The 23,555-nt window shown below is 50.8% G+C and overlaps 1 protein-coding gene across 25 annotated transcripts in view; it reads left to right on the top strand.

Annotated features, from left to right (window-relative positions):
• Nucleotides 1-622: 622 nt before the first annotated feature.
• Trpm2 (transient receptor potential cation channel, subfamily M, member 2) overlaps nt 623-23,555 on the top strand; it is a 50,388-nt gene continuing 27,455 nt past the window's right edge. For 17 of the 25 annotated variants that reach the window (XR_015644606.1, XR_015644603.1, XR_015644600.1 and 14 more), the window contains exons 1-12: nt 1,896-1,944; nt 4,010-4,256; nt 5,027-5,115; nt 9,978-10,146; nt 12,942-13,122; nt 14,171-14,337; nt 15,792-15,972; nt 17,627-17,688; nt 18,633-18,833; nt 20,521-20,623; nt 22,876-22,997; nt 23,190-23,543. Coding sequence is in view for 5 of the 25 variants with exons in the window: in XM_087597151.1 (XP_087453277.1) it covers nt 4,095-4,256; nt 5,027-5,115; nt 9,978-10,146; nt 12,942-13,122; nt 14,171-14,337; nt 15,792-15,972; nt 17,627-17,688; nt 18,633-18,833; nt 20,521-20,623; nt 22,876-22,997; nt 23,190-23,543 (1,791 nt within the window). In the remaining 20 variants the exon portion in view is untranslated. Of the gene's footprint in view, nt 779-1,895; nt 2,015-3,641; nt 3,745-4,009; nt 4,257-5,026; nt 5,116-9,977; nt 10,147-12,941; nt 13,123-14,170; nt 14,338-15,791; nt 15,973-17,626; nt 17,689-18,632; nt 18,834-20,520; nt 20,624-22,875; nt 22,998-23,189; nt 23,544-23,555 lie in introns of those variants that run through there. The other 8 variants (XR_015644601.1, XR_015644605.1, XR_015644594.1 and 5 more) reach the window with 5 other exon arrangements.

A 23,555-nucleotide genomic window follows, 5' to 3' on the forward strand; every position in this document is an offset into this window, starting at 1 on the left:
TTCTCCTTCCTCAGCTTCCTTCATCATGTTTCTCACTCATGACTCCCATGCAGAGAGCCATCAGATCACCACATTTCTGTGGTTTTCTTTTTGCTACCAAAGCAGGGGCTTTTTTCTCTTGGGCCTAATGTCCTTTAAAAAAAATAAAAATTAAAATTAAAAAAAACTTCTTGTGCTGAATTATTTCCTTCGTCAGAATTGAGGCGACTTTCTGGCGAGATCAGCACATGCTGCATCTGAGTTTTATGGCTGGTGCCCATCATTTTTAATGGACGGATATTTCATAAATGCCGCTGTAATGTATTTTGGAAGATGCAATGTGGCCTTCCTGTAACCTGTGGTTCTTCTCTAGAAGGGAAGGAGCCACTCGGGGCCACACAGCACAGACACTTCATGGGGATGCACAGTTCACTGACCGATTCACCTTAGATGATGGCCCACAGGGGGCCTGGGCTACTTGGAACCAGAGGCCAGTCTGCTTATCAGCTGGCCATGCTGCAATTACTGTCTTATGAAATATTAACTACCCATGGTGATTTCAGTTAATGAGATAGTTTAGGGAAGGAGCATGCGCAGACAGCACGAGGGTGGGGTGTGTGTGACCACTTCCTTAACTGTTACCACTGGTCTGGGTATCTCTCCTGGGAGTGGCAGCTCATTCCCTAATCTACCACTCCACGAGCCCTAGTTGCCGGACACCGGGAACACAGCAGTGGACAGGGAAGCCATCTGGATGCCCGTGAAGCATGCAGCCTAATAGAGCAGAGCCGCTGCACCGGTGAGCACGAGCACGTTTGTCTGGCCTGTGACCCTCCTTACCACTGTTCTGGATGAGAGGCAGCCCCCTCCCCCTATGACATTATTTCTAACAGCATTTCATGAGTACTATCCCTGCAAATCATGCATTTTTGTCGTGGATCCATCCAGACTGGGGAGATGTCAGGCATGGTGAGCATCCATAGGCTAGTCCACTCATCTGGGGTGGGGAAGCCACAGGGCAGCTGTAGAAAGGCCTTCAGTAGTATGTGCTGAATCAGGGTCTGCACAGAGGACTAGTACCCTGGGGAGGAAATGAGGAAGGAAGTTGCTGGCCAGCCATGACTTTCTGGGCAGATCCCCCACTAAATACATCTGAGGTCACAGACCAATCCTCTCCGAGTTCCTGGCACTGAGGCCAATGGCTCAGGAATTCTGTCGGGCATTGTCTATTGATGTTGGGAATGGAGAGGAATACGATTTGGGGAGGAAGAAAGTCTCGACCGTCTCCCCAGGAGTCGATATAGTTCTTGTCACTTTTAGGAACCAGGCACAACACATTCAGGATAACTGGGGTGGGATGGATAGAATAGGTAGGCATCTTTGAAACCAACCCAGTTGTAGGCTCAATTTAGGATCGATCCTTCTGGCTTTTCCTTGTCCCCTCTGTTGTGTGTTACATGTGGAGGGACCCTGAGACTTCCCCAGTCTTCACATCCAAAGTCACCCTCTGGGTATTGGCTTTGGCTTTGGGAGCTCGTAGTGTGATGGTGGCTGTAAGGGACTTGTAGCAGGAGGGTACTGAGGCAGGAGTGTGTCAGGTATTTAAGTCAGCTCAGGTCCAGCAGGGGCGCCCTGGCTCCCTATCCCAGGCTGCCCCCTCCGTGGTTCAGGGATTGAAAACAAGGCACACACAATTCTCTTCCTACACTTTGTGGAGGATCTGACCCCCCGGACCCGCGAGTGCCTTTCTAGGTGTCCTAAAGAGGCTGACCCGAAGGTGGAGCATCTCAGGAGGCCCTCCATGCTTGGCTCCACGTTCTTAGTTGCGGCTGCTACGCAATCAGGCTGAGTGACGCAGAGTGCGGGGCGGGCCGTTCAGGCTGCACCTAGCGGTGAGATGTGGGCGAGTTGCGGCTGTCCTGCGCAGCTGCGCGTGTGACGCTGGGGTGCGCGGCCTCTGAGCAGGTACCCGGCGCTGGTAAAGGGGCGCTGACCTAGTATCTGGAGAGAAAATAGGGGGTTCAGTTGGGGGAAGGTAATGCCGACTGCAGGGGCTCAGGCGGGAAGGGAGTGTGAAGTGCGAGGTGCAGGGGGCGGGTTGCAGTGTTCGTTGAGTGTGACAGAAGTGTAAAGATTAAGTCTCCGACCTGGGTGCGGGCATGAGTTGGAATGCTGACTGCTCTCTGGTGCACAGATTTCAGCCTGAGTTGGGGGAGGGTGTGCCCTGGGATAGAGGCATAAGTTGGGGTGTCGAGGGGCTGCTGGGTTTGAGCTGCATCCAGGTACAGTCTCTGGAGTTAGTACAGGGCACAGATTCAATGTCAGCCAGGGCGGTCTATGCCTACGCGCTATAGCTCCCAGCTCCGGGCTCCCGGCTCCCGGCTCTTCCTCTGAATCCTCACAGGGGGCTGGGGGGCGTTAGCCTCCTGTGTTTAGCGGTTTATAATATCTGAACTGATTTCCAGGCCAGTATGTCCAGGATGCCTGGGAGCAAGCAGAGAACTACCGGGGAGCCTGAGAGCTGCACAGTTTTCAGGGAGTGAAGTAAAGAAGGTGCCACATGTCCCAGCCTCCAGCCAGGGCTCCTGAGGCCTCCCTCCCAATAAAGTCCCTTATGTTTTCCGGGACTTTCGTGTGCTGGGGTGGGTGCCCAGATACATCCTGGGTCCTGGGGTCTTGAGAATGAATAGCTACTTGGAAGATGCCCAGAGCCCAATCGGGTTTGGCTCTCCAGCCATTCATTCCTAACAGGCAATCTCCAAAGGGGCTGAACTCAGTTGCCTGAGGCCATAGTAGAGGGTGTGTCACTCTCCCTACACACACACACACACACACACACACACACACACACACACACACACACACATCGGGGTCCTTTCCTGTCTCTACCAGTGTGTGTGTATAGAGCTCAGGTTTGGAGGGTTATCCCATATGGGGGTCTTGCTCTGTTCCAGCCTGCTGTCGTCTACAGGTAGAGCAGATGACCCGATAAACACATTTATAGATGTCATGTTGTATCCAGGGTATAGGCTCTGCCAAGTCCTGTCTGCCTGTCTGTCTGTCTGTCCACTCTTTTTTCTTTGGAATACTCTGTGAGCGCGCGCGCACGCGCGCGCGCGCACACACACACACACACACACACACACACAAACACACACACACACACACACACACACACACACAAACACTGGCTTGCCTCTACCCCCCAGTGCTGGGATTAAAGGCATGAGTCCCTATCCATCTTCAACATAGTTTCTTTATTTATCCATCAGTGAACAGAGGACAGGAGAGAACTCTGTTACTTTTTTAACCATGGACAGCGGCCATAATGCCTGCTCAGGGAGGCTTTGGCTTTAGAATTGAGTTTCTTTCTGACACTCCCAACAGGAGGACCTCAGGATCTGATGGCAATTCAGGCGCCGAGGGCTTCTTTGGTTTTGCCTGGATTTCTCATTCAGCCAGTTTACCACAGCCCGCCCATTTCCCTTAGTGGTTAAGGGCTGGAAAACTGGCAGCTTTTTGCCACCTCCTCAAAGCAGAGCCAAGGAAGAAGGGTTTGCACCAACAGACTGGCTTCTCGGGATGGAGCAGTACGAGACTCCCCGAAACCTATTTTTGTGGGCCATCGGGGGCTTTTTGTTTTCCTTTTGGAAAGTGAAAGCAGTCAACTGGTTTCTGTCATCGCAAGATGCAAAACTTCGGGGCATGCGCTGGCCACTGAGATTTGTCTCCCTTCACTGGTCTGGGTTCCGATTCAGGGAGCTTGTGAGTAGTGGAGTTTTGGAGATGCCCCGTTAGGAGCTGGTGCCGATGGTCCTCAGAGGCATGTGTGCTCGTAGACTGCTCGAGGGCTCTGCCCACGGGTAGAGCTCTGGAAGCTTCGGAGAGATGTCCAGACAAAGGGAAAATAGATGAAGACTCCAGAGAGGAAACAGGGGGTGGGTGGGTGGGTCCCTCTCAGAACCACAGCCTCGCCTTCCTCTTTCAGATCTCTTTAGAACCCCTTGGGGTGTCTTTCTTTTTTTTCCAGAGCCCCCAACCTCACAAATGAGAAGAGACATCCCTGAAAGGCATCTAGAGATCTCTCTCCTCTGGTGGATCTGGAGCCGTGGAGGATGGAGCCCTTGGACCAGAGAAGAACTGACTCTGATCAAGAGGAGGGCTTTGGGGTGCAGTCCCGGAGGGCCACTGATCTGGGCATGGTCCCCAATCTCCGACGAAGCAATAGCAGTCTTTGCAAGAGCAGGAGGCTTCTGTGCTCCTTCAGCAGTGAGAAGGTAGGCTTCTGATGGCTAGCCTGCTACATTCCGGACCACAGAGGCAGCCCAAAGGTCAGGTGACCCACTCATGCCAGGAGAGGAGTATCAGTCAGAGACTGCAGCCTCAGAACAACTCAGACAGGCAGGTCAGCTACAGAAGCAAAGTGACCCAGGGTTAAGACAGGTAACCGTTTTATTATCAGATGGTTAGGGTGAGGTAACCTGAAACCTCACTGATGGGTGCCGGGATGCCCCATGGGTTGCATTCCTGCATTATGAATGATTAACCACAGCGCAGATGGCCCATCCTGAGATAAAATATTCCCCGTTCATGTGGCTCCCTTCAGGCTGCTCCTCGGGTGGGGGCATTTTCTTGTCTTGTTCCTGGACTTTGGGGTCTGCCGCTGGAGCAGATGGCTTCCGGGGCTTCCGAGTGAGACAAAAATGGGATGAATGGGCCCCCTCAGAGTGATCATGTTGAAAGTGCATTCGACGGTGAAGACACCAGGTACCAGATTTTCACCTCAGAAGCTCTTTCCATAACATACCACCCCAAAGCGGTGTGGACATATTCACTGAGCATGAGGTATCCCCCAAAAATGACTGTGTAGGCTCATCCTTGTCTCCTGGGTACACACCCCAGCCAGGTACAAACCCCAGCCATGGTGCTTTTAGGCTTTGATGTACCTTTGGATGTCTCAATGGCAGATGGTCAGGGAGCAGAGAAATGACTAAGGGAGACCCTGGGGTAGATGGGCTCATGTCAACATTTCTTTTTTAACTCCCAGCAAGAAAACCTTAGCTCATGGATTCCCGAGAACATCAAGAAGAAGGAATGTGTGTATTTCGTGGAAAGTTCCAAGCTCTCGGATGCAGGGTAAGTGGCGTGGCTCTGATTAAGGGCTCTGTTCCATCTCTCCTGGTCAAGGGGAACCTGCTCACGCTGCCTCAGCCAGGGCCAGGGAAAGAGTATCTGATGTTCATGCCAGGCTGAGAATCCCCAAGTCTACCCATCTCATCTCAGGAGACACTTGTGGAGCATGTCCAGGCCGTCTCCTTTATGCCCCTAAGAGTCTCCCGGGGTGTGGAATGCACTCTGTGGCTAGGTCAGCCTAGGACAGAGGGCCAGATGACCTGCCCAGGGACCTGTCCAGAGTCTGGCTGTAGCCGAGTGGCAGCAACGTACAGATCAAGCCTAGTGGGTCAGGGCTCTGTTACCTGTCTTTAGAGCTTCTTGATCTCCAAAGAATCGGGGAACCAGGAACTGTAGGGTCTTAATAGTCAGAGGGAGGTGGATCTCTGAGTTTGAGGCCAACCTGGTCTACAGAGAAAGTTCCAGGACAGCCAAGGCTATACAGAGAAACCCTGTCTTAAAACAAAACAAAACAAAACAAAACAATCCCTGCAAGCCAAAAGTTCCCAGAGTCTCCTCTAGAGTGGGGGCAGGGAATGAAGAAATAGAGACAGAAACTCCCAAACCCAGCAGTGGCAGGGAGATATGACTGCCTCCCCTAGCTCAGCCATCTTCTTCTGCTTGTCTGGGTTGCAGACTCCATCTGGTTTTTGCCTCAGCTGTACCCCGTCTTTTGTAAGACTCAGTATATTGTGCCTCTGTCTCTCCTCTTTTCGTGCAGGGCTTCTATTGTATGCGTTCAACTTTTCATTTGAAAATAAGTACAGATTTAAAGGAAAGATATGCCAGGCCCAAAGCATAGGCCACCACTGCTGGCTTGGCTTACAAGGGATCTTAAGGAACACTTGTGTGGCCTCCCTTTGTGGCTGGCATTAGTTGAACAGCAGGGACAGACCCCTGAGTAAGGCCTGCGTGTGGTATCTTGGCCTAATGATGCCAGGGATCCCACCAGGCAATGCCATCCCTCTCGTCTTTGGTAAAATGAGCTTTCATACCCCCCGTGGTGTTCTCCATCCTGGTCCAGAACAGGATGCTCTGCTCTGTGTGGTGCTGTTATCAACAGTGAGAGTTCAGTCTCGGTCAGAGTGCGCTTGGCTTGTGCCCATTCACCAGCCACATAGCATGTGCAACCACTGGCACAGGATGCACACAGTTCTGTTCCCACAGAGATGGCCTTGTACTTCCCCTTGTGGTAACAGACACCACACACACACACACACACACACACACACACACACACACACACACACACACACTTTTTTCTCACCCTCTAGCAACTAATAATCCAGTCTTCACATAAACATCTATAGATTTGACCTTTGGAGAATGCCATTAAAATGGAGTCATGGGGTTGGGGATTTAGCTCAGTGGTAGAGTGCTTGCCTCAGCTCCAGCTCTGGGAAAAAAAAAGACAAAATAGAATGGAGTCATATGCCTCTCGGTCTGTGTCACACACAGTGGGACCTGTGCCCTCTAATAGGTAGCCCTTGAGATCCACTGACTCTTTTACTGTTAAACAATTCTCTAGTTGTATATATTTGAGGTGATACTTTGTAAATAATGACTAGGTTCTTTTTTTGTTTGTTTGTTTGGTTTGTTTTTTTAAACCCCCATGTCAGTCTCTTTGCTCTCCTCTCTGTCTCTGTCTCTCTCTGTCTCTGTCTCTCTCTCTGTCTCTGTCTCTCTGTCTCTCTCTGTCTCTCTGTCTCTCTCCCTCCCTCTCTCCCTCTCTCTCTTTTCCCCTCTCTCCCACCCATAGACTCACAGATCTTCCTGCTTCTGCCTTCCCAGTGCTGGGACTAAAGGCATCATACTCCTGGTGTAGTCTCGACTTATCAATGGGTATATTTAGATCATTTGTGTTTAATAGAATTGTTGCTGCATTCTGGCTTAAGTCTGCCATTTTGTTTCTGTTTTCTGTTTTCTTTCTGTTTCACTTCAGCTTCTTTGTGGCTGCTGTGGCTATGAAAGTTACACAACAAAGTGTGTCATCATCCAGGAGTGTTGACATGCTGAGAGTAGCAGTAGACTGTAGAAATACCTCCTTCCACCTCTCCTCACTTACAATGGTTGAGAATTCCACGTTTGACCCAGTTCAACCATCCACATAATTTTAAAAGCTCAAGAGAAATGAGTTGTACTGATTCTCTTTACGTCTTCATATTCCTCCTCTTGGTATTCACAATGTCTTCATTTGTGCTTTCACTTTTGATTAAACATTTTAAAAAACCAAACAGAGGTTGGGGATTTAGCTCAGTGGTAGAGCGCTTGCCCAGCAAGAGCAAGACCCTGGGTTCAGTTCTCAGCTCCGGGCGGGGAGGGGGGGGGGTAAAAAACCAAACAGAATGTCTTATAGTCCAGGTTGGCCTTGAACTCCCTATGTAGCTGAGGGTGACCTTGAATTTAAGATCTCCCTGCTTTAGATCCTGGATACTTGGGTCACAGGGGTACATCACAGTGCCTGGTTCATGCAATGCTGGAGACTGGACCCAGGCCTTTGAGCATGCTAGGAAGCACCCTGCTAACTGAGCTACATCTGCACGCCCTCCCACTTTAGCCATCCCTTCGAGTTGTTCATCGGTTGACAAACCTCCTTAATGGTCATTCAGCTAAAAGCATCCCTTGCCAGCTGGCTTCATTCCTGAAGGATAGTTTAGCTGGCTATAGAATTCTGGGTTGTAGTTTTTAGTCTCTCAGCACTGACTCTCCTTATGGTTTCCATAGCTTCTAATAATAAGTATGCTGTTTTTAAGCTGGCTGTGGTGGCACACACCTTCAATTCCAGCACTTGGGAGGTAGAGGCAGGTGAATCTCTATTGGGCTATAGAGATGGCTTAGCAGTTTCGAGCACCTGCTGCTCTTTCAAAGTACCAGGATTGGGGCTGGAGAGATGGCTCAGCAGTTAAGAGCACTGGCTGCTCATCCAGAGGTCCTGAGTTCAAGTCCCAGCAACCACATCGTGGCTCACAACCATCTGTAATAATATCTGGTTCCCTCTTCTGTCTGATGCTCTCTTCTGTCATGCGGGCATACATGTAAATAGAATGCTCATGTACATCAGTAAACAAATTAAAAAACCCACAAAAACAAAGCACCACGGCTCAATTCCTAGATCCCACACGGTGTCTCATCTCTGTTTCTAGCTCCAGTTCCAGGAACACAAATTCCTTCTTCTGGCCTATTTGGGTATCAGGCACATATGCATGCACGGGAGAGAAATTAGCAGGTGCCGTTTCTGTCTTGCTGATGTCAAGCACTTTTTCTTCTTTGGTTTTGGAAGTTTTTTTTTTTTTTTAAGATTTACTTATTTTATGTTTATGAGTACACTGTAGCTGTCTTCAGACACACCAGAAGAGGGCATCGGATCCCGTTACAGATGGTTGTGAGCCACCATGTGGTTGCTGGGATTTGAACTCCTCCTTACATTGTTTGTTGCTTATTCAGCCTCTGGAATCTGTAGATTTGTTTGCTTGTTTGTTTGTTTTTGTTTGTTTAAAGCAAATTGTAAGAGCCCAGGTAAGGAGGCTGTGAACTTACTCTGAACTACGGATGGGGCAGCGAACAGGATGTTCTTCCCACAAGGTGGCCTTCTAGAGAGAATTGTATGAACCATGAGAAGGGCATCATCTCTGAGGGGAAGGCAAAGGCCTGTGAGGATTATTCTTGTTCTGTTTCCTTTTCCCACATGACCAAAGATGATAAGACAGAACACCAGATGTATTCCCTCTTTGGGCTTATCCTCACTTAAGTTAGCTGTAAGCTTCACCTCCTGTTTTATTTGTTTTAAATAACGATGATAAGAAATGCTTTGCCTGCTCCACCTTTGAGCTCAAATACGTTGAGTTTCCTGGTTACTTCAAGCAGATCTTTGGCATTTCCTTCGATCCATGGGTCAACAGGAAGTCTAGGGCATTCTTCCTTTACCTGGCTTTATCAGTCTTGTCTTATCTTTTCCCTCTGGGTTTCTGATGGCCCTGCAGGTCTCAGAAACTCTGGGTCTGTGTGTTTTTTTTTTTCTTTTTTCTTTTTTTCAGGGCTGGGGATCGAACCCATGACCTTGTGCTTCCTAGGCAAGCACTCTACCACTGAGCCAAATCCCCAACCCCTGGGTCTGTGTGTTTATATTCTGGTTTACTTTCTCTTTTGGTCATTCCCTTTTGCAGAGTTGAGTGTTCCAGTTGTTCTCTCTGTCTTTCTGGAAGCTTCGGTTGGCGTCCGGGGTGGTTTTAGTCACTCACAGAAGCTTTTTTTTTCTATTCTTTTTTTCGGAGCTGGGGACCGAACCCAGGGCCTTGCGCTTGCTAGGCAAGCGCTCTACCACTGAGCCAAATCCCCAACCCCACAGAAGCATTTTTAACCTGGATGCTTTAAAATCCTCGTCAGATGACTCCCACACCTGTGCTATCCTGGTGTGGGTGGCTGCCCTAGCCTGCTTTCTCGGTGTGACTGATGATTTTTCTAGCTTTTGAGTTTTTCTGGCCCTGAACCCTGTCTGAGGGAGGGAGGAAGGGAGGGAGGGACAGAACCTCATCGTTGCCACACAGGAAAAGTTCAAAGTTCTAGCCTAATGTCTCCTTTGACCTCACTGCCTATCCTTATTTGGCTCCTTGCTGATGCCACCTGGCTGGGAGGGTAACGGTGCCTCGTACCCACTGCCCACATGGCCCCTTGACACCCAGGAGGGGTACCTTGTCACTGTTGGGTGAGATGAATGTCATGATTCTCTTCTGGTCTCCCTGATGTCCCATTAGAGAGCACCAGTGCCCTTTCATTCCCATGACAGCCCTTGGTATCGTCACAGGAGGTAACCCTTGGTGTCTTCACAGGAAGGTAGTGTGTGAGTGTGGTTACACCCACGAGCAGCACATTGAAGTGGCCATCAAGCCTCACACCTTCCAGGGCAAGGAGTGGGACCCAAAGAAACACGTCCATGAGATGCCTACAGATGCCTTTGGTGACATTGTCTTCACCGGCCTGAGCCAGAAAGTGGGGAAGGTGGGTTCCGTCATTCTCACGCTTCATCGTGTTGGCTTTTGGGACACCGTAGCAGGCTTCCTGGTCGGGGTATGGCGGGGGAGAATGAGGAGCAGTAGGAGTCTAGGTGTATGGAGTCCACTCTACATGGGGGGGGGGGTGCTCCCTGCTCACAGGAGGCTTGCGAGCTGAGGGGAGAGTGTAAGGCGTCCTAGGGGAGGAGTGAGCTAGTTCTGAAGGGTCCGCTCTCTGTTTGGGTCTAAGGCATCAGGACCTGGCGCAGCTGTGGTGGGGGTGAGGTCTCTGGAAGGGAGGGGGGAGAAGGAAATGTCCAGGGTGAAGAGCCCAGGCAGGAGCCACCACAGCTGGCTGAGCAAGGCTACCTTGGACAGGAGGTGGTACAGGTAGGTACAGAGGGAGGTGTAGAGAGAATCTCCTATAAACATTACCTGTCAATAAAAAAAGCCAATGACCAGTGAGCTGAGGTAGGACACTGGCAGGAAGAGAGAGAATTCTGGGAAATGGTAAGAGATAAAAGAGAGACGCTGAGAGATGCTGAGAGACGCTAGAGGGGACAGACGGAGAAGACGGAGATAAGCCAGCAGGGAGACACTGAGATTTAAAGAACCGGGCTGTGACTGTAGGACCACAGGGTAGACAGAGAAGAGTTTAAATGGGGGTAACTAAGTTACGAGCTCGTCACGGGGTGAGCCCAAGCTTATGGCCTAGGCTTTTATAATAAATATTTAGTCTCAGAGTTATCATTTCAGAAGCAGGAGTGGGAAGGAAACACAGATATAGTATTTTAACAAGAAGGTCCTGTCACCTGGCCTCAGGTAAGGAAGAGAGGCATGGAGAGGTGTCGCTTCTTACTCAAAGCTATAACAGGCAGAGCAAGGGTGGGTTTGCAGCCAATCGAACCCCGGGCCAGGCTCCTAACCTGACAGTTTGTTTCCTCAAGGGCAGTGACAGAGACAGTCCCAAGCCAGGGACACCTAGTGGTGGGGGATAGTACTCATGTCCCACCAGTGACTAGGATACCTGTTGAGAACCATAAGGCATGTCCTGACCCCAATGAGTGTGTGTGAACCCACCTGTGATAAAAGGCAGTTTCTAGAGGAAGAAGGGCTTATTCTGGCTTATGGCCAGCATGGTGGAGAAGACATGTGGCGTAAGAGGAGCTCAAAGTTATGGGTGTAAGACTGCTGGCTGCATCTTGGTAGGCTGAGATAGGTAGAGAGATATATAGGAGATAAGAAGATGTGAGTGAGGTTTTCACCTTTGTCTTAGTTAGGGTTTCATTGCTGTGAAGAGACACCGTGACCAAGACAACTCTCATAAAGGACATTTAATTGGAGTTAGTTTACAGGTTCAGAGGTTCAGTCCAGTGTCATCATGGTGGGAAGCATGGTAGTGTCCAGGCAGCCATGGTGCTGGAGAAGGAGCTGAGAGTTCTACGTCTTGACCTGAAGGTAGCCAGGAGGAGACTGCCTCCCGTAGGCAGCTAGGAGAGGCTCTGATTCCACACTTGATGGAGGTTAGGCATAGGAGACCTTAAGGCCCCCCCCCTACAGTGACACACTTCCTCCAACAAGGCCACACCTCCTAATAGTGCCACTCTCTATGGCCAAGCATTCAAACATATGAATCTATGGGGGCCATTCCTATTCAAACCACCCCAACCCTAAGACCTGCTCCCCATTGACCAGCAACCCACTTGCTCCAGCTAGATGCCACCACCAAAAGGTTCCACAGTGTCTTCAACAGGAGACCAGAGGTTCGAACACATGAGCCTGTGGGAGAACATTTCGTGTTTAAAACTTTAGTGCCTTCAGTGTGGATCTACAACCCCCTTTCTTCTGTACAGACATACGCACGCACACACAGGGGACAGGGGATGGGGGACAGGGGAGGGGGAGGGGGAGATGGGAGAGAATAGAAGGGATAATGAGGGGGGAGAGGGGAGTGGGAGGGGAGGAGGGGAGGGGGAAGAGGAAAGGGGGATCGAGAGGGGGAGAGGGAAGAGAACAGAGAGAGGAGGAGAGTAGGAGGAGAGAATAAAGGAGAAGAGGAGGGGGAGGGGAGGGGGAGGGGAAGCAGGGGAAAGAGTCCACCATGGCTCAGGGTGTTCTGGAGTGTGAAGCCAGGGAATTGCCACTTCCCACCCCCACCCTTTCCTGGAGGGTAGGAAATGTGTACACAGAGCAGGGCCAAACTTGAAACCCAGTGACAGTTCAGGGGTCAGCAGCAGAGTTCTGCCAGTCCTGGGAGCAGGAAATAAATGGGGTGGAGGCAAAACCATATGGAGGAACCAGTGCCAGGGTGACATAAGGAAGCAGGGAAGGTCTGCTTAGGGTGCTCCCTAAGCATAAAGGATGAGGGAAGAGAAAGCGTGTGGGGGTCAGGGGAGCTGGACCTGGGGCTTCGTAAGGAATAGTTTGGCTTTACCTAGGGAGGCCCCATTGTACTTGAATCTCTCCTCTGGGCCTCACCTTCTTCCCTTTCCTCTTACAACTCGTGTCTTGATTAGACCCTGTGGCTACTTTTCCTTCTGGGTGTTAACTCAAGAAGGTGTTCAGCCCCGGGCTGAGCAGGCAGGGCTCAGGTGGCCACACTCCCTGTCGAGAGTGAACAGAACAACCATCCTTTCAGGGAATCCTCACCGGCCCCTGCAGGCTTCCCTTTCTGTCCCTTGCTCAGTCCCCTTGCCCTCCAAGATGCCCTCACTGTCTCCTGCAGGGTGTCCCTGTGCCTTGTAAAGTTCCCTTGCAGTGTCCCCTACCAAGTGCCCTCACCAGTGTGCGCTTCCCCTGCAGTATGTCCGACTCTCCCAGGACACGTCGTCCATTGTCATCTACCAGCTTATGACACAGCACTGGGGCCTGGATGTCCCCAGCCTCCTCATCTCTGTGACCGGTGGGGCCAAGAACTTCAACATGAAGCTGAGGTTGAAGAGCATCTTCCGGAGAGGCCTGGTTAAGGTGGCCCAAACCACGGGTGAGTGAGTGCTGAGGCCTTCCCAGGCCGTGGGTGCATGAAGGGATCTCTGGGGATCTGGAAAACTCTTGGGGGTAGCTGAATGCACACCCCAGCCTGGGCTAGATTTCTCGGGTCCCTCATCTATAGACAGCACTTCCTTCTTGCCATTTATTGCTCTGATGCCCTCTAGCCAACTGTCGTGTGCTAATGTGCTAGATTAAAAAAGAAAGATTTATTTTTACTTAGAGCCTTTGTGGGTGCATGCATGTGCACTTATGTGCATGTGGGTGCATGTATGTGCACTTATATGCATGTGGGTGCATGCATGTGCACTTATGTGCATGTGGGTGCATGCATGTGTGTGTGTACATGTATGTGAATACTACACGTGTTCAGATGCCTGTGGAGGGCAGAGGGGGGACATTGGATCCCCTTGGAGCTGAAGTTATAGGTGGTTGTGAGCCTCTCAACATGGCTGCTAGGAACAGAACTTAGGTTCTCTGGAAGAGCAGTCAGTACTGTTTACTACAGAGCTATCTCTTCAGGCCCTAGATTTTATTTAATGTCCACATCACATGCGGCTTCAAGGCACTGATTTCAGAGGTCTGGCCAGCACTGTCTATTGAGCTAAGCACCCAAACAATGGCCGAAGGGCCTTGACTTATGTAGCATGTATGCACTTGGCTCAGGGAGCTGGGGAGGCAGATTGTCATCTGTGGGGAGGAGGGCTGAGGGATGGACACCATCTACCACTCTCTGGGTCACAAACGCCGAAGGAAGCTGACGAATAGGAGACTCAGACCCTGTATGCTCCTCAGCCTGAGACGGAGAAGACAGAGGTGCAGGAGAGACTTGGAGAGAGAAGATGATGGCCTTTGTTTCCCATTCTTTCCCATCACCATCTTTGTAACATGGGGAGCTCAGGTCCCAGAAAGGCATCAGGAAGATACTATCACTGTATAGTGTTTCCTCCTTAATCCTGCTTTGGAGATATAGCTGCCAAGGTACTTGAGAGTCTGAGGATGAGTCCATGTAGGATTAGCATGACCTGTCTCTCCTTCCCAAGGGGCCTGGATCATCACTGGGGGTTCCCACACCGGTGTGATGAAGCAGGTGGGCGAGGCGGTACGGGACTTCAGCCTAAGCAGCAGCTGCAAAGAAGGCGACGTCATCACCATCGGCATAGCCACGTGGGGCACCATCCACAACCGTGAGGCACTGATCCATCCCATGGTGAGTAGCCATTCCAGAGTGGATCTGGCTTGGAGGAGGAAGGCCAGGGGCAGAGGGAGAGGAGTGCAGGGAACCTATTGGATGACAGCATGGGTGTTGAGGGAGGGAAGGGCACAGTGAGCGGGGTGGACAGCTAACATGGACTGACTGTATAAGAAGTATCCAAGTGCTGGTTATTACTACATGGGAGTACATCCCAAGAGTTGCTTTGATGAAAAATGAGCTTCAAGGAAGGGAGTGACTGACCAAGACCACACAGCCAGCAAATATTGGGGTCAGATTGAGCCAGGCTCTGACCCCAAAACCTGAGCTTTTAGCTCTGAACCTTTATGCTCAGAGGCTTCCAGCCTGGAGTTCCATGGGGCAGCGGTTTCTGGCAGTCAGCAGCAAGTTGGGCTGCCCTTTCATGCTACTCCCCAAGCTTGGCCTAGCAGCTCCTTAAGAATGGAGACTTCAGGGTTGGAGAGATGGCTCAGTGGTCAAGAGCACTGACTGCTTTTCCAGAGGTCCTGAATTCAATCTCCAGCAACCACATGGTGGCTCACAAACTCTGTAATGGGGTCCGATGCCCTCTTCTGGAATGTCTGAAGACAGTGACAGTATACTCACATATATAAAATAAATAACTCTTTAAAAAAAAAAAAGGAGACTTCAGTTGGGTAACTTGGTTAACCAAGCCGGATTTTCTAAAGATACATTGGGTCCGTCCTAATGAGGACATTCACAGCCAGGGAAGTCTGGGGACATCATGGTCTGTGACTAGGGAGTGATAAGAGTATGCCTGTCTCAGTGTGCAGTCCCCCGGGCTCAGTGACCCTTTGTCAGACATAGTCATGATCTTTCTCTTGTGTCTTAAATCATGGAGTGCATCCCTGGGCATGGGGGGGGGACCAACTGTTCTGTCTTGCACACCCATTTTTTGGTGTAAGACTGAGGCTAAGGGGAGCCGGGGGTGTTCCAAGTTGAGAACCCTTCTGGTCATTATGCTGTTCCCTGCTCTGTGGACAGTGGAGACGGTGGTGCCTTGTCCGGTAGCATCTCCCAGGTAAGTAGCCTCTTTGGGGTGCTGTAAAACACAACCACACACCTGGTTGCACAGAGCGACTACAATTAGAAGTCACTCTCCCACACAGCAGGACGCCATATCACTCGGTCCTGACAAAAACGAGTTATATTATTCTGGGGCTCTGATGGGACCCTTCCTGTCCCTTTAACTATTGGTGCGTCTGGGAGTCCAGACAAACCTCGCTAATCGTCTCATGTTGAGATCCTTAACAACGTAGCTGCAACGGCCGTTTCTCCAAATATGGGAACTCCAGCTGACTTTCGGTTTTAGGGATTGGTGTCTTTGAGGGTCATTATCCAAGCTATTAGTCCCCTAACCCTTTCCAGAATACAGATATGACTTTAAAAAAAAATAAACCCAATGTGTGTGACTTCTCTGTCATCCCCAGGGAGGCTTCCCCGCTGAGTACATGCTGGATGAGGAAGGCCAAGGGAACCTGACCTGCCTGGACAGCAACCACTCCCACTTCATCCTGGTGGATGATGGGACCCACGGGCAGTATGGTGTGGAGATTCCGCTGAGGACTAAGCTGGAGAAGTTCATATCGGAGCAAACGAAGGAAAGAGGGGGTAAGTGTGCATGCTCCTAAGGGAATCTGGGGCAGAGAGAAGAGAGGCTGGCTCTGTGTCAGAGCCACAGCTGGCTGTGACAGGCATAGTTCATGGCGGTGAGATCGCAACACGACTGTATTCGTTTCCCCGGGTCCCTGAATGCTTCTTCATGGGGACCTGACTTCTCTTGCTGCTTCAGTCAGCAGACGGATATCAGTGTAGGCTTGGCTGTTGGCTGTTGGCTGTCAGTTATTTTAATAGGACATTCGACATTTTCAATTAGAGATGGCTTCAGGCTGTGTCTTAGTCAGAGTTTCTGTTGCTGCAACAAAACACCAGGATCAAGAAGCAAGTTGGGGAGGAAAGGGTTTATTCAGCTTCCACTCCCCCATTGCTGTTCATCACCAAGGGAAGTCAGGACAGGAACTCACGCAGGTCAGAAAGCAGGAGCTGATGCAGAGGCCATGGAGGGATGTAATTTACTGGCTTGCTCCCCCTGGCTTGCTCAGCTTGCTTTCTTATAGAACCCAGGACCACCAGCCCAGGGATGTCACCACCCACAATGACCCCTCTCATCCTTGATCACTAATTGAGAAAAATGCCTTACAGCTGGGTCTCATGGAGGCATTTCCTCAAGGGAGGCTCCTTTCTCTGTAATAACTCCAGCTTGTGTCAAGTTGACGCACAAAACCAACCAGTACAGGCTGCGAAATGGGAGCAGGTGACAGGCAGACCTCACGGTTTGACCTCAGTTGCCTGTGAGGAGAGGGATGGGAGCACCCAGTGTGTGAGGTGAGGAGAGAACACAGAGCATAGGAAGGAGGCTTCCAGCTCAGCACGTGTTTGGAATGGTGCCGGGCAGCAGATGTCAAGCTTCTTTGTGCTTCTTGAAACAGGGTCCCCACTGGGGTTGGGCACCCTGCCCTCTAATCACCTCCCCAGGTCTGATGGCGTTTCCACTAAGTTCCTAGGGGATCTGTAATCTCTTTAGGCTCCACACTGGGGGAGCACTGCTTGGGGGAGCACTGCTTGGAGTAGGAAGTGTGTGAAGGCAGGTACCCGTGTTGGCCCTGGGTGCGGGAGGGAACTCCATATGTCACCTCCATTTCCTGCCTTCTGGGTGGGGTTGAATAGAAGGGGAGAAGACTCACGATGTGTGCCCTCATGCCCCCAGTCCATGCAGGGTGGGTCCGTCCCTTCCTAGAGGATCTTTGAGCCAGCCTGGACTTTGAGGCACCATGAAAAGAGCAGCAGAGAAAAGGCAGGCTGGCTAGAGTGGTCTACTGGGTAGAGGGGATGGAGTTCTGTTCTTCCCTCTTCTGTACAATTCAATCAGGATGGGGAAGGATACAGGTGGAAGGTTGGCCTGGGTAGTCAGGTGCAGGAGTCCCTGCTGTGATAGATGCAGGGGTAGGCGCAGGGGTGGGGTGAGTGGGCAGGAGCAGGGAGAAGGGTTGGGGAAGCAGGGGTGCAGCAAACGACCAGGTGGTCTTGGGTTTGCTTCATCCTCCCGTCCCCAGGCATGGTTTCTCTTTGTAGTCCTGGCTGTCCTGGAACTCACTCTGTAGACCCGGGTGACTAGGGTGGAGGTGGTTGGGTGGAGGGAGAGGACTCAAAGGGTAGGTCTGCGCTTTCCCCAACTTGCCTTCACGTGGGCTCCGTGTCTGTCTAGGTGTGGCCATTAAGATCCCCATTGTCTGCGTGGTGTTGGAGGGTGGCCCTGGCACTCTGCATGTGAGTACTCGATGCTGTGCAGTGTGGGGCTCAGGTGCTGCTGTGGAGGGAGGGCTGGAAGAGGCTGGAGGATTGAAAGGTGCTTTAGAGGGAGGACTGTTAGATGCTCTCAGGGAGGACTGGTAGATGCTCTGAGGGAGGACTGGCAGATGCTTTGCAGGAGGACTGGGAGGTGCTTTGGAGGGAGGACTGGGAGGCGCTTTGGAGGGAGGACTGGGAGGCGCTTTGGCTAGAATCTGGTGCTATCACTGAGAACACACATGGCATGCTGTCCTCAGGATATGGAGGAGAAAGAATTCACCACAGGACAGGGATGTTTCTGGGTGGGAGAAGAGGCACATGGTGGACAGACCCTCCTGTGGGAGAGGTGGTTGGCTTTAGCTCAGGTCATGGTGGGTCTGTTGGCTCTCTTTCTTCCCCAGAACCTCTCCAGAAGCCCTCCACCCAGTGTCCCAGGCACTAGTCTCTGAGAACAGGCCCCAGCCCCAGTCCAGTTCCATGGGGTTTTCCTCATGGTATTGGTATCCCTTGGGTTTTGGTCATTCTGGATCCACACAGCATCCCTATGAGTGTGTCTGGTCCATGGGTATGCCATGAACCCTTTTTACTAACTGGTATTGGGTGTTGACTGACACCTGAGTCAGGTGTATCAGTTGTACATTCCTTGTGTCTTAGCATCAGCTCTCTGGTGTGTACCAAACCAGCAAGAGCTTCCAGAAAGTTCCAGCACCATAGGTGCACTCTGGTAGCAAATGAGATGTGACCTTAGCTGCTATTTTTTTTTCCGGAGCTGGGGACCGAACCCAGGGCCATGCACTTGCTAGGCAAGCGCTCTACCACTGAGCTAAATCCCCAACCCCCCTTAGCTGCTATTGAATAACGTTCTACTCCGAGTTTGTGAGACCCGGGTGAGGACTCTGGCCAGCTCACACTCGGTTTTGCAGACCATCTACAACGCCATCACCAATGGCACACCCTGCGTGATAGTGGAGGGCTCCGGCCGAGTGGCTGACGTCATCGCTCAGGTGGCCGCTCTGCCCGTCTCTGAGATCACCATCTCCCTGATCCAGCAGAAGCTCAGCGTCTTCTTCCAGGAGATGTTTGAGACTTTCACCGAAAACCAGATTGTGGAATGGACCAAAAAGGTGAGGCTCCTATGCATACGGTCACCAGGCTGACTCCCAGACACGACAGGACTCCAGAGACCCAAAATGGGTCAGGCGGGGTGCATGATTGGATTTGCAGATGGAGGGAGGGGTTCTGAGCACCAGAAGAGGAGAGGAAACCTGGTTGGGCACTGGGAGTTGAAGAATGTGACAGAGAGCATGCCGAGGGAGAACTGGGGCTTGAACTCTGTTCATAGAATGCTAGGGTCCCTCTGGGACACCTCAGCTTGACAGTGCTGTTTTGGGACCCAGAGTCTGTTGGACAAGAAGGGTGTGGTACTTGGGGAGGGCCAGGAAGCACAGAGGGATCTCGGCTGAGTTGCTGGCAGCAGAGAAACTTATTGGCCACAGCAGCAAGTGGTCTAACCTTGTCTCCTCATAAGAGCACTAAGGGGGTGACCTCAGAAGTTATCCAGCTCCTTAGTCCAGAAGCTGGGTTTTGGGGTGGTGCCCTGATGAGACCTGCAGAGGAGGGTGTAGCTAGTGTCTACACTTTTGGTATATCCCCTGCAAGGCTGGCCGAGTCTCAGAGCTCCAAGCTCACACTCAGAGTTTTACTCACTAAGTAAACTTCTTGGGGTGAGTGTGAGCAGTGCTGGGCTTCAGTCCAGCTGAGTTTAGGTCCCACCAGCCATAGACCACAGGGATACCTGGAGCTAGCCACACCAGACTCATGGAGGAGCTTGGGTCGTGGCTTCAACAGTGGAAAATCAGGAACTCTCTGATTGGGTATCTTAGAGAAGCACAGAGACCTCATTTTAAATTTGCCAAGGATTCAGAGTGGCCTTGTTTGGTGTGGATGCTGTGATGGTTTGCATATGCTTGGCCCAGGGAGCGGCACTGTTAGGAGGTGTGGCCTTGTTGGAGTGGGCGTGGCCTTGTTGGAGTGGGCGTGGCCTTGTTGGATGTGGGCTTTAAGACCCTCATGCTAGCTGCCTGGAAGCCAGTCTTCCCCTAGCAGCCTTCAGATGAAGATGTAGAACTCTCAGCTCCTCCTGCCCCATGCCTGCCTGGATGCTGCCATGATCCTGTCTTGATGATAATGGACTGAACCTCTGAACTTGTAAGCCAGTCCCAATTAAAATGTTGTCCTTATAAGAGTTGCCTTGGTCATGGTGTCTGCTCACAGCAATAAAACCCTAGCTAAGATGGGTACTCTGTAGGATTATCCAGCAAGAAAACAATGTGAATTCTGTAAGCTCCTCATCTCCTTCCCTTACCTGCTTCCCCAGTCCTGAAGTCCTTTGCTTCCTTGCTGGGTGAGCTCTGAGCTGTTGGGCTGGCCAGGAGAGCCTTTTCTCAGCAACATTATAAATTATTCAGGCAATTCAGAGAACTGAATTTAATCTTTTTATCCAAAAGTTTTTTTTGTTACATTTTGTGTGTGTGTGTGTGTGTGTGTGTGTGTGTGTGTGTGTGTGTTCATGCTCACACACTGGTGCCACAATGCACATATTATGGGTGTCAGAGGATACTTTGTGTGAATCAGGTCTTTCTTCTACCATATGGGTCCTAGGAGATTGAAGTCAGGTCATCCGGCTTGGTGGCAAGTGCTCTTACTGTGCCTGTACCTGCCCAGTCTGGGGAGTCTGGCTCCTTGTTGGGTCCCCGATCCTTTTTGACCCCCTACCCCCACCCCAAGTTTCACTGAATCCATTTGCTGCAGATCCAAGATATTGTCAGGAGGCGGCAGCTGCTGACGGTCTTCCGGGAAGGCAAGGATGGTCAGCAGGATGTGGATGTTGCCATTCTGCAAGCTTTACTGAAAGGTGAGGCCAGGGTCAGGGTGAAAAGGGAGGGGGAGAGACCAAAACTTGTGGGTTCAGGATGAGGGTCAGCATCTCAGTCAGGTGTAGCAGCTGCCCTGCCACGCCCTGCACACCCCTGTCACCCAAGGTGCACAGCAAATTCTCAGTGAGATGAACTCAGTCACCCCACACCCAGCCCATTATGGTCAAGCTTTTCGGAGGCGATACATCTTGAGTGCAGCAAGGTGAGGTGACTGGCTTATCCCATACAAGGGAGTCTCAGTAAGATGCTATGCAGGGACTGGAGAGATGGCTCAGTGGTTAAGAGAACTGACTGCTCCTCCAGAGGTCCCAAGTTCAATTCCCAGCAGCACATGTTAGCTGGCAACCATCTGTAATGGGATCCGATGCCCTCTTCTGGTGTGTCTGAAGAGAGGGACAGTGTAGTCACATACATAAAATAAATAAATAAATCTTTAGAAAAGATAACTGCAGTTTTCTAATTAGAGGCTTTAGAAGGTGGAAGGCAGAGGGCTGCAAGGTAGGGGAGAAATTAAGATAATCTTAGATAAACAAGAACTAAGGAATTTGTAACCACTAACATTGAGAATTTGTAACCACTAGACCAGAGTTACAAGAAATCCTCAAGGGGGGGGCAGCAGAGAGAGCTGAAAGTTACTATCTCTTCTGTAGACAGTGATTCAAAGCCATATGAAGGAGTAAAGATTCCAAACAGGCAAAGTCACAAGCAGGGGAACACTTACAGTTGTAGCATTTGTTCTCCTCATCACATAAGAGGTTAAGACAGTAACAGTTACTAGGCTAAAAGTTAGTATTCTAAGCCACCTCTCTAGGCTCACGCTTGCAATCCCAGAACTTCAGAGCCTGAAGCAAGAGATTCACTGCCAAGTTCAAGGCCCGGCTGTGCTATATAATACTGGACGCGATGCAGAGTCTCAGTGTGCTTTCAGTATGTTTCTTCCTGATGTATTTCCTATGGCATGGAGCACGTTTCAAGGCCTCTGTTGCCTTTTTCTCTCCTCCTTGGTGACTGATAGGAGTCCTCTGTCAGACATTTGAAGTGCAAAGTCTTTCCTTGGTTTGTGGGTTGCAGCCACGTTTTCTTCAAGTGGCTTTGAAGAACAGAGGGATTAGCTTTCGTGGTTCACCAACTTTCCCTTTGTAGTTTGTGTTCTTTGTGTCCTGGCTTGGAACTCTGCCTGCCTCAAGAGGGCTGGTATTCACTTATGTCACTTTACACACCCAGCCCGTCTCAGCACCCTATTTTGTGGTACGTGGGGGCAGTGGGGGCAGGGGAAACACACACACACACACACACACACACACACACACGGTTAAAGCAGAAAACAAGCTTAGGAATGCTTGACTGTTATATGTTCCTGAGAATTTGGGTGGTATGGCTGCTGCAGAATGGAGACAAAGGAATTTTGTGTGTGTGTGTGTGTGTGTGTGTGTGTGTGTGTGTGTGTGTCTGTCTGTCTCTCTCTCTGTTTGTATGTGTCTATGTCTATATGCATGTGTATGTATGGTGTGTAAGTGTGTGTTTGTGTGTATGTGTGTATATGTGTGTGTGTTTATGTGTATATGTGTGTTTGTGTGTATGTGTGTGTCTGTCTGTCTCTCTCTCTGTTTGTATGTGTCTATGTCTATATGCATGTGTATGTATGGTGTGTATGTGTGTGTTTGTGTGTATGTGTATATATGTGTGTGTGTTTATGTGTATATGTGTGTTTGTGTGTATGTGTGTGTGTCTGTGTGTATATGTGTGTGTCTGTGTGTGTCTCTGTGTGTATGTTTATGTGTATGTGTGTGTCTATGCATGTGTACGTATATGTCTGTATGTTTGTGTATGTATGTGTGTGTCTGTGTGTGTCTGTATGTGTGCATGTGTGTGTGTGTGTGTGTGTGTGTGTTGGATTTTGGAATTCTGCTTTGCATGTTAATATAAACAAATGATTTTTAGAGCCCCGTATCTTCTCTTATCATGACTTATGCTGTGATCCACCTGTCACAGAGGGGCTTGGCATGTCTAGAAAGTGACCCAAAGTAGGGAGATAGGGCAAACTAAGAGATTCTGAGCCTAATTGGAGATTACAAAGTACTTCCCAAGGTGGGTGTCCTGGGAGGGTGTCAGCACTGAGCTCTGAGTTCACCTTGAAATCTTTATGGGAACTAGAATTCCTGGCCAATTCCTGAGCCTGGCACCAACCAAGCCTCAGGGAGAGGTACCTGACACACATTGTCACCCACAGCCTCTCGAAGCCAAGATCACTTCGGCCACGAGAACTGGGACCATCAGCTGAAGCTGGCCGTGGCCTGGAACCGTGTGGACATCGCCCGCAGTGAGATCTTCACCGATGAGTGGCAGTGGAAGGTGGGGTGTCGTGTGCAAATGGGGTGTGTGTGCGTTTCTGCAGGGTCCCAGTTTTGCTTTGGGACTTTGACCAGGGTGGGCTCGATCCTTCAGGACAGATATCCCACCAGCCTCTCTTAGGGGCCTGAGCTCAGAGTTCCAGGAGGTGCTGACTTAGTGTGAACGTCACTGAGCCCTGCTCCTCCCTCTCAGCCTTCAGACCTGCATCCCATGATGACGGCTGCCCTCATCTCCAATAAGCCTGAGTTTGTGAGGCTCTTTCTGGAGAACGGGGTGCGGCTGAAGGAGTTTGTCACCTGGGATACTCTTCTCTGCCTCTACGAGAACCTGGAGCCATCCTGCCTTTTCCACAGCAAGCTGCAGAAGGTGCTGGCAGAAGAGCATGAACGCTTAGCCTATGCATCTGAGACACCCCGGCTGCAAATGCACCATGTGGCCCAGGTGCTGCGTGAGCTCCTCGGAGACTCCACACAGCTGCTGTATCCCCGGCCCCGGTACACTGACCGGCCACGGCTCTCGCTGCCCATGCCACACATCAAACTCAACGTGAGTGCTGGG

This window comes from Rattus norvegicus, chromosome 20, assembly GCF_021556685.1.
Source record: "Rattus norvegicus strain SHRSP/BbbUtx chromosome 20, alternate assembly SHRSP_T2T, whole genome shotgun sequence".
Lineage (NCBI taxonomy): Eukaryota > Metazoa > Chordata > Mammalia > Rodentia > Muridae > Rattus > Rattus norvegicus.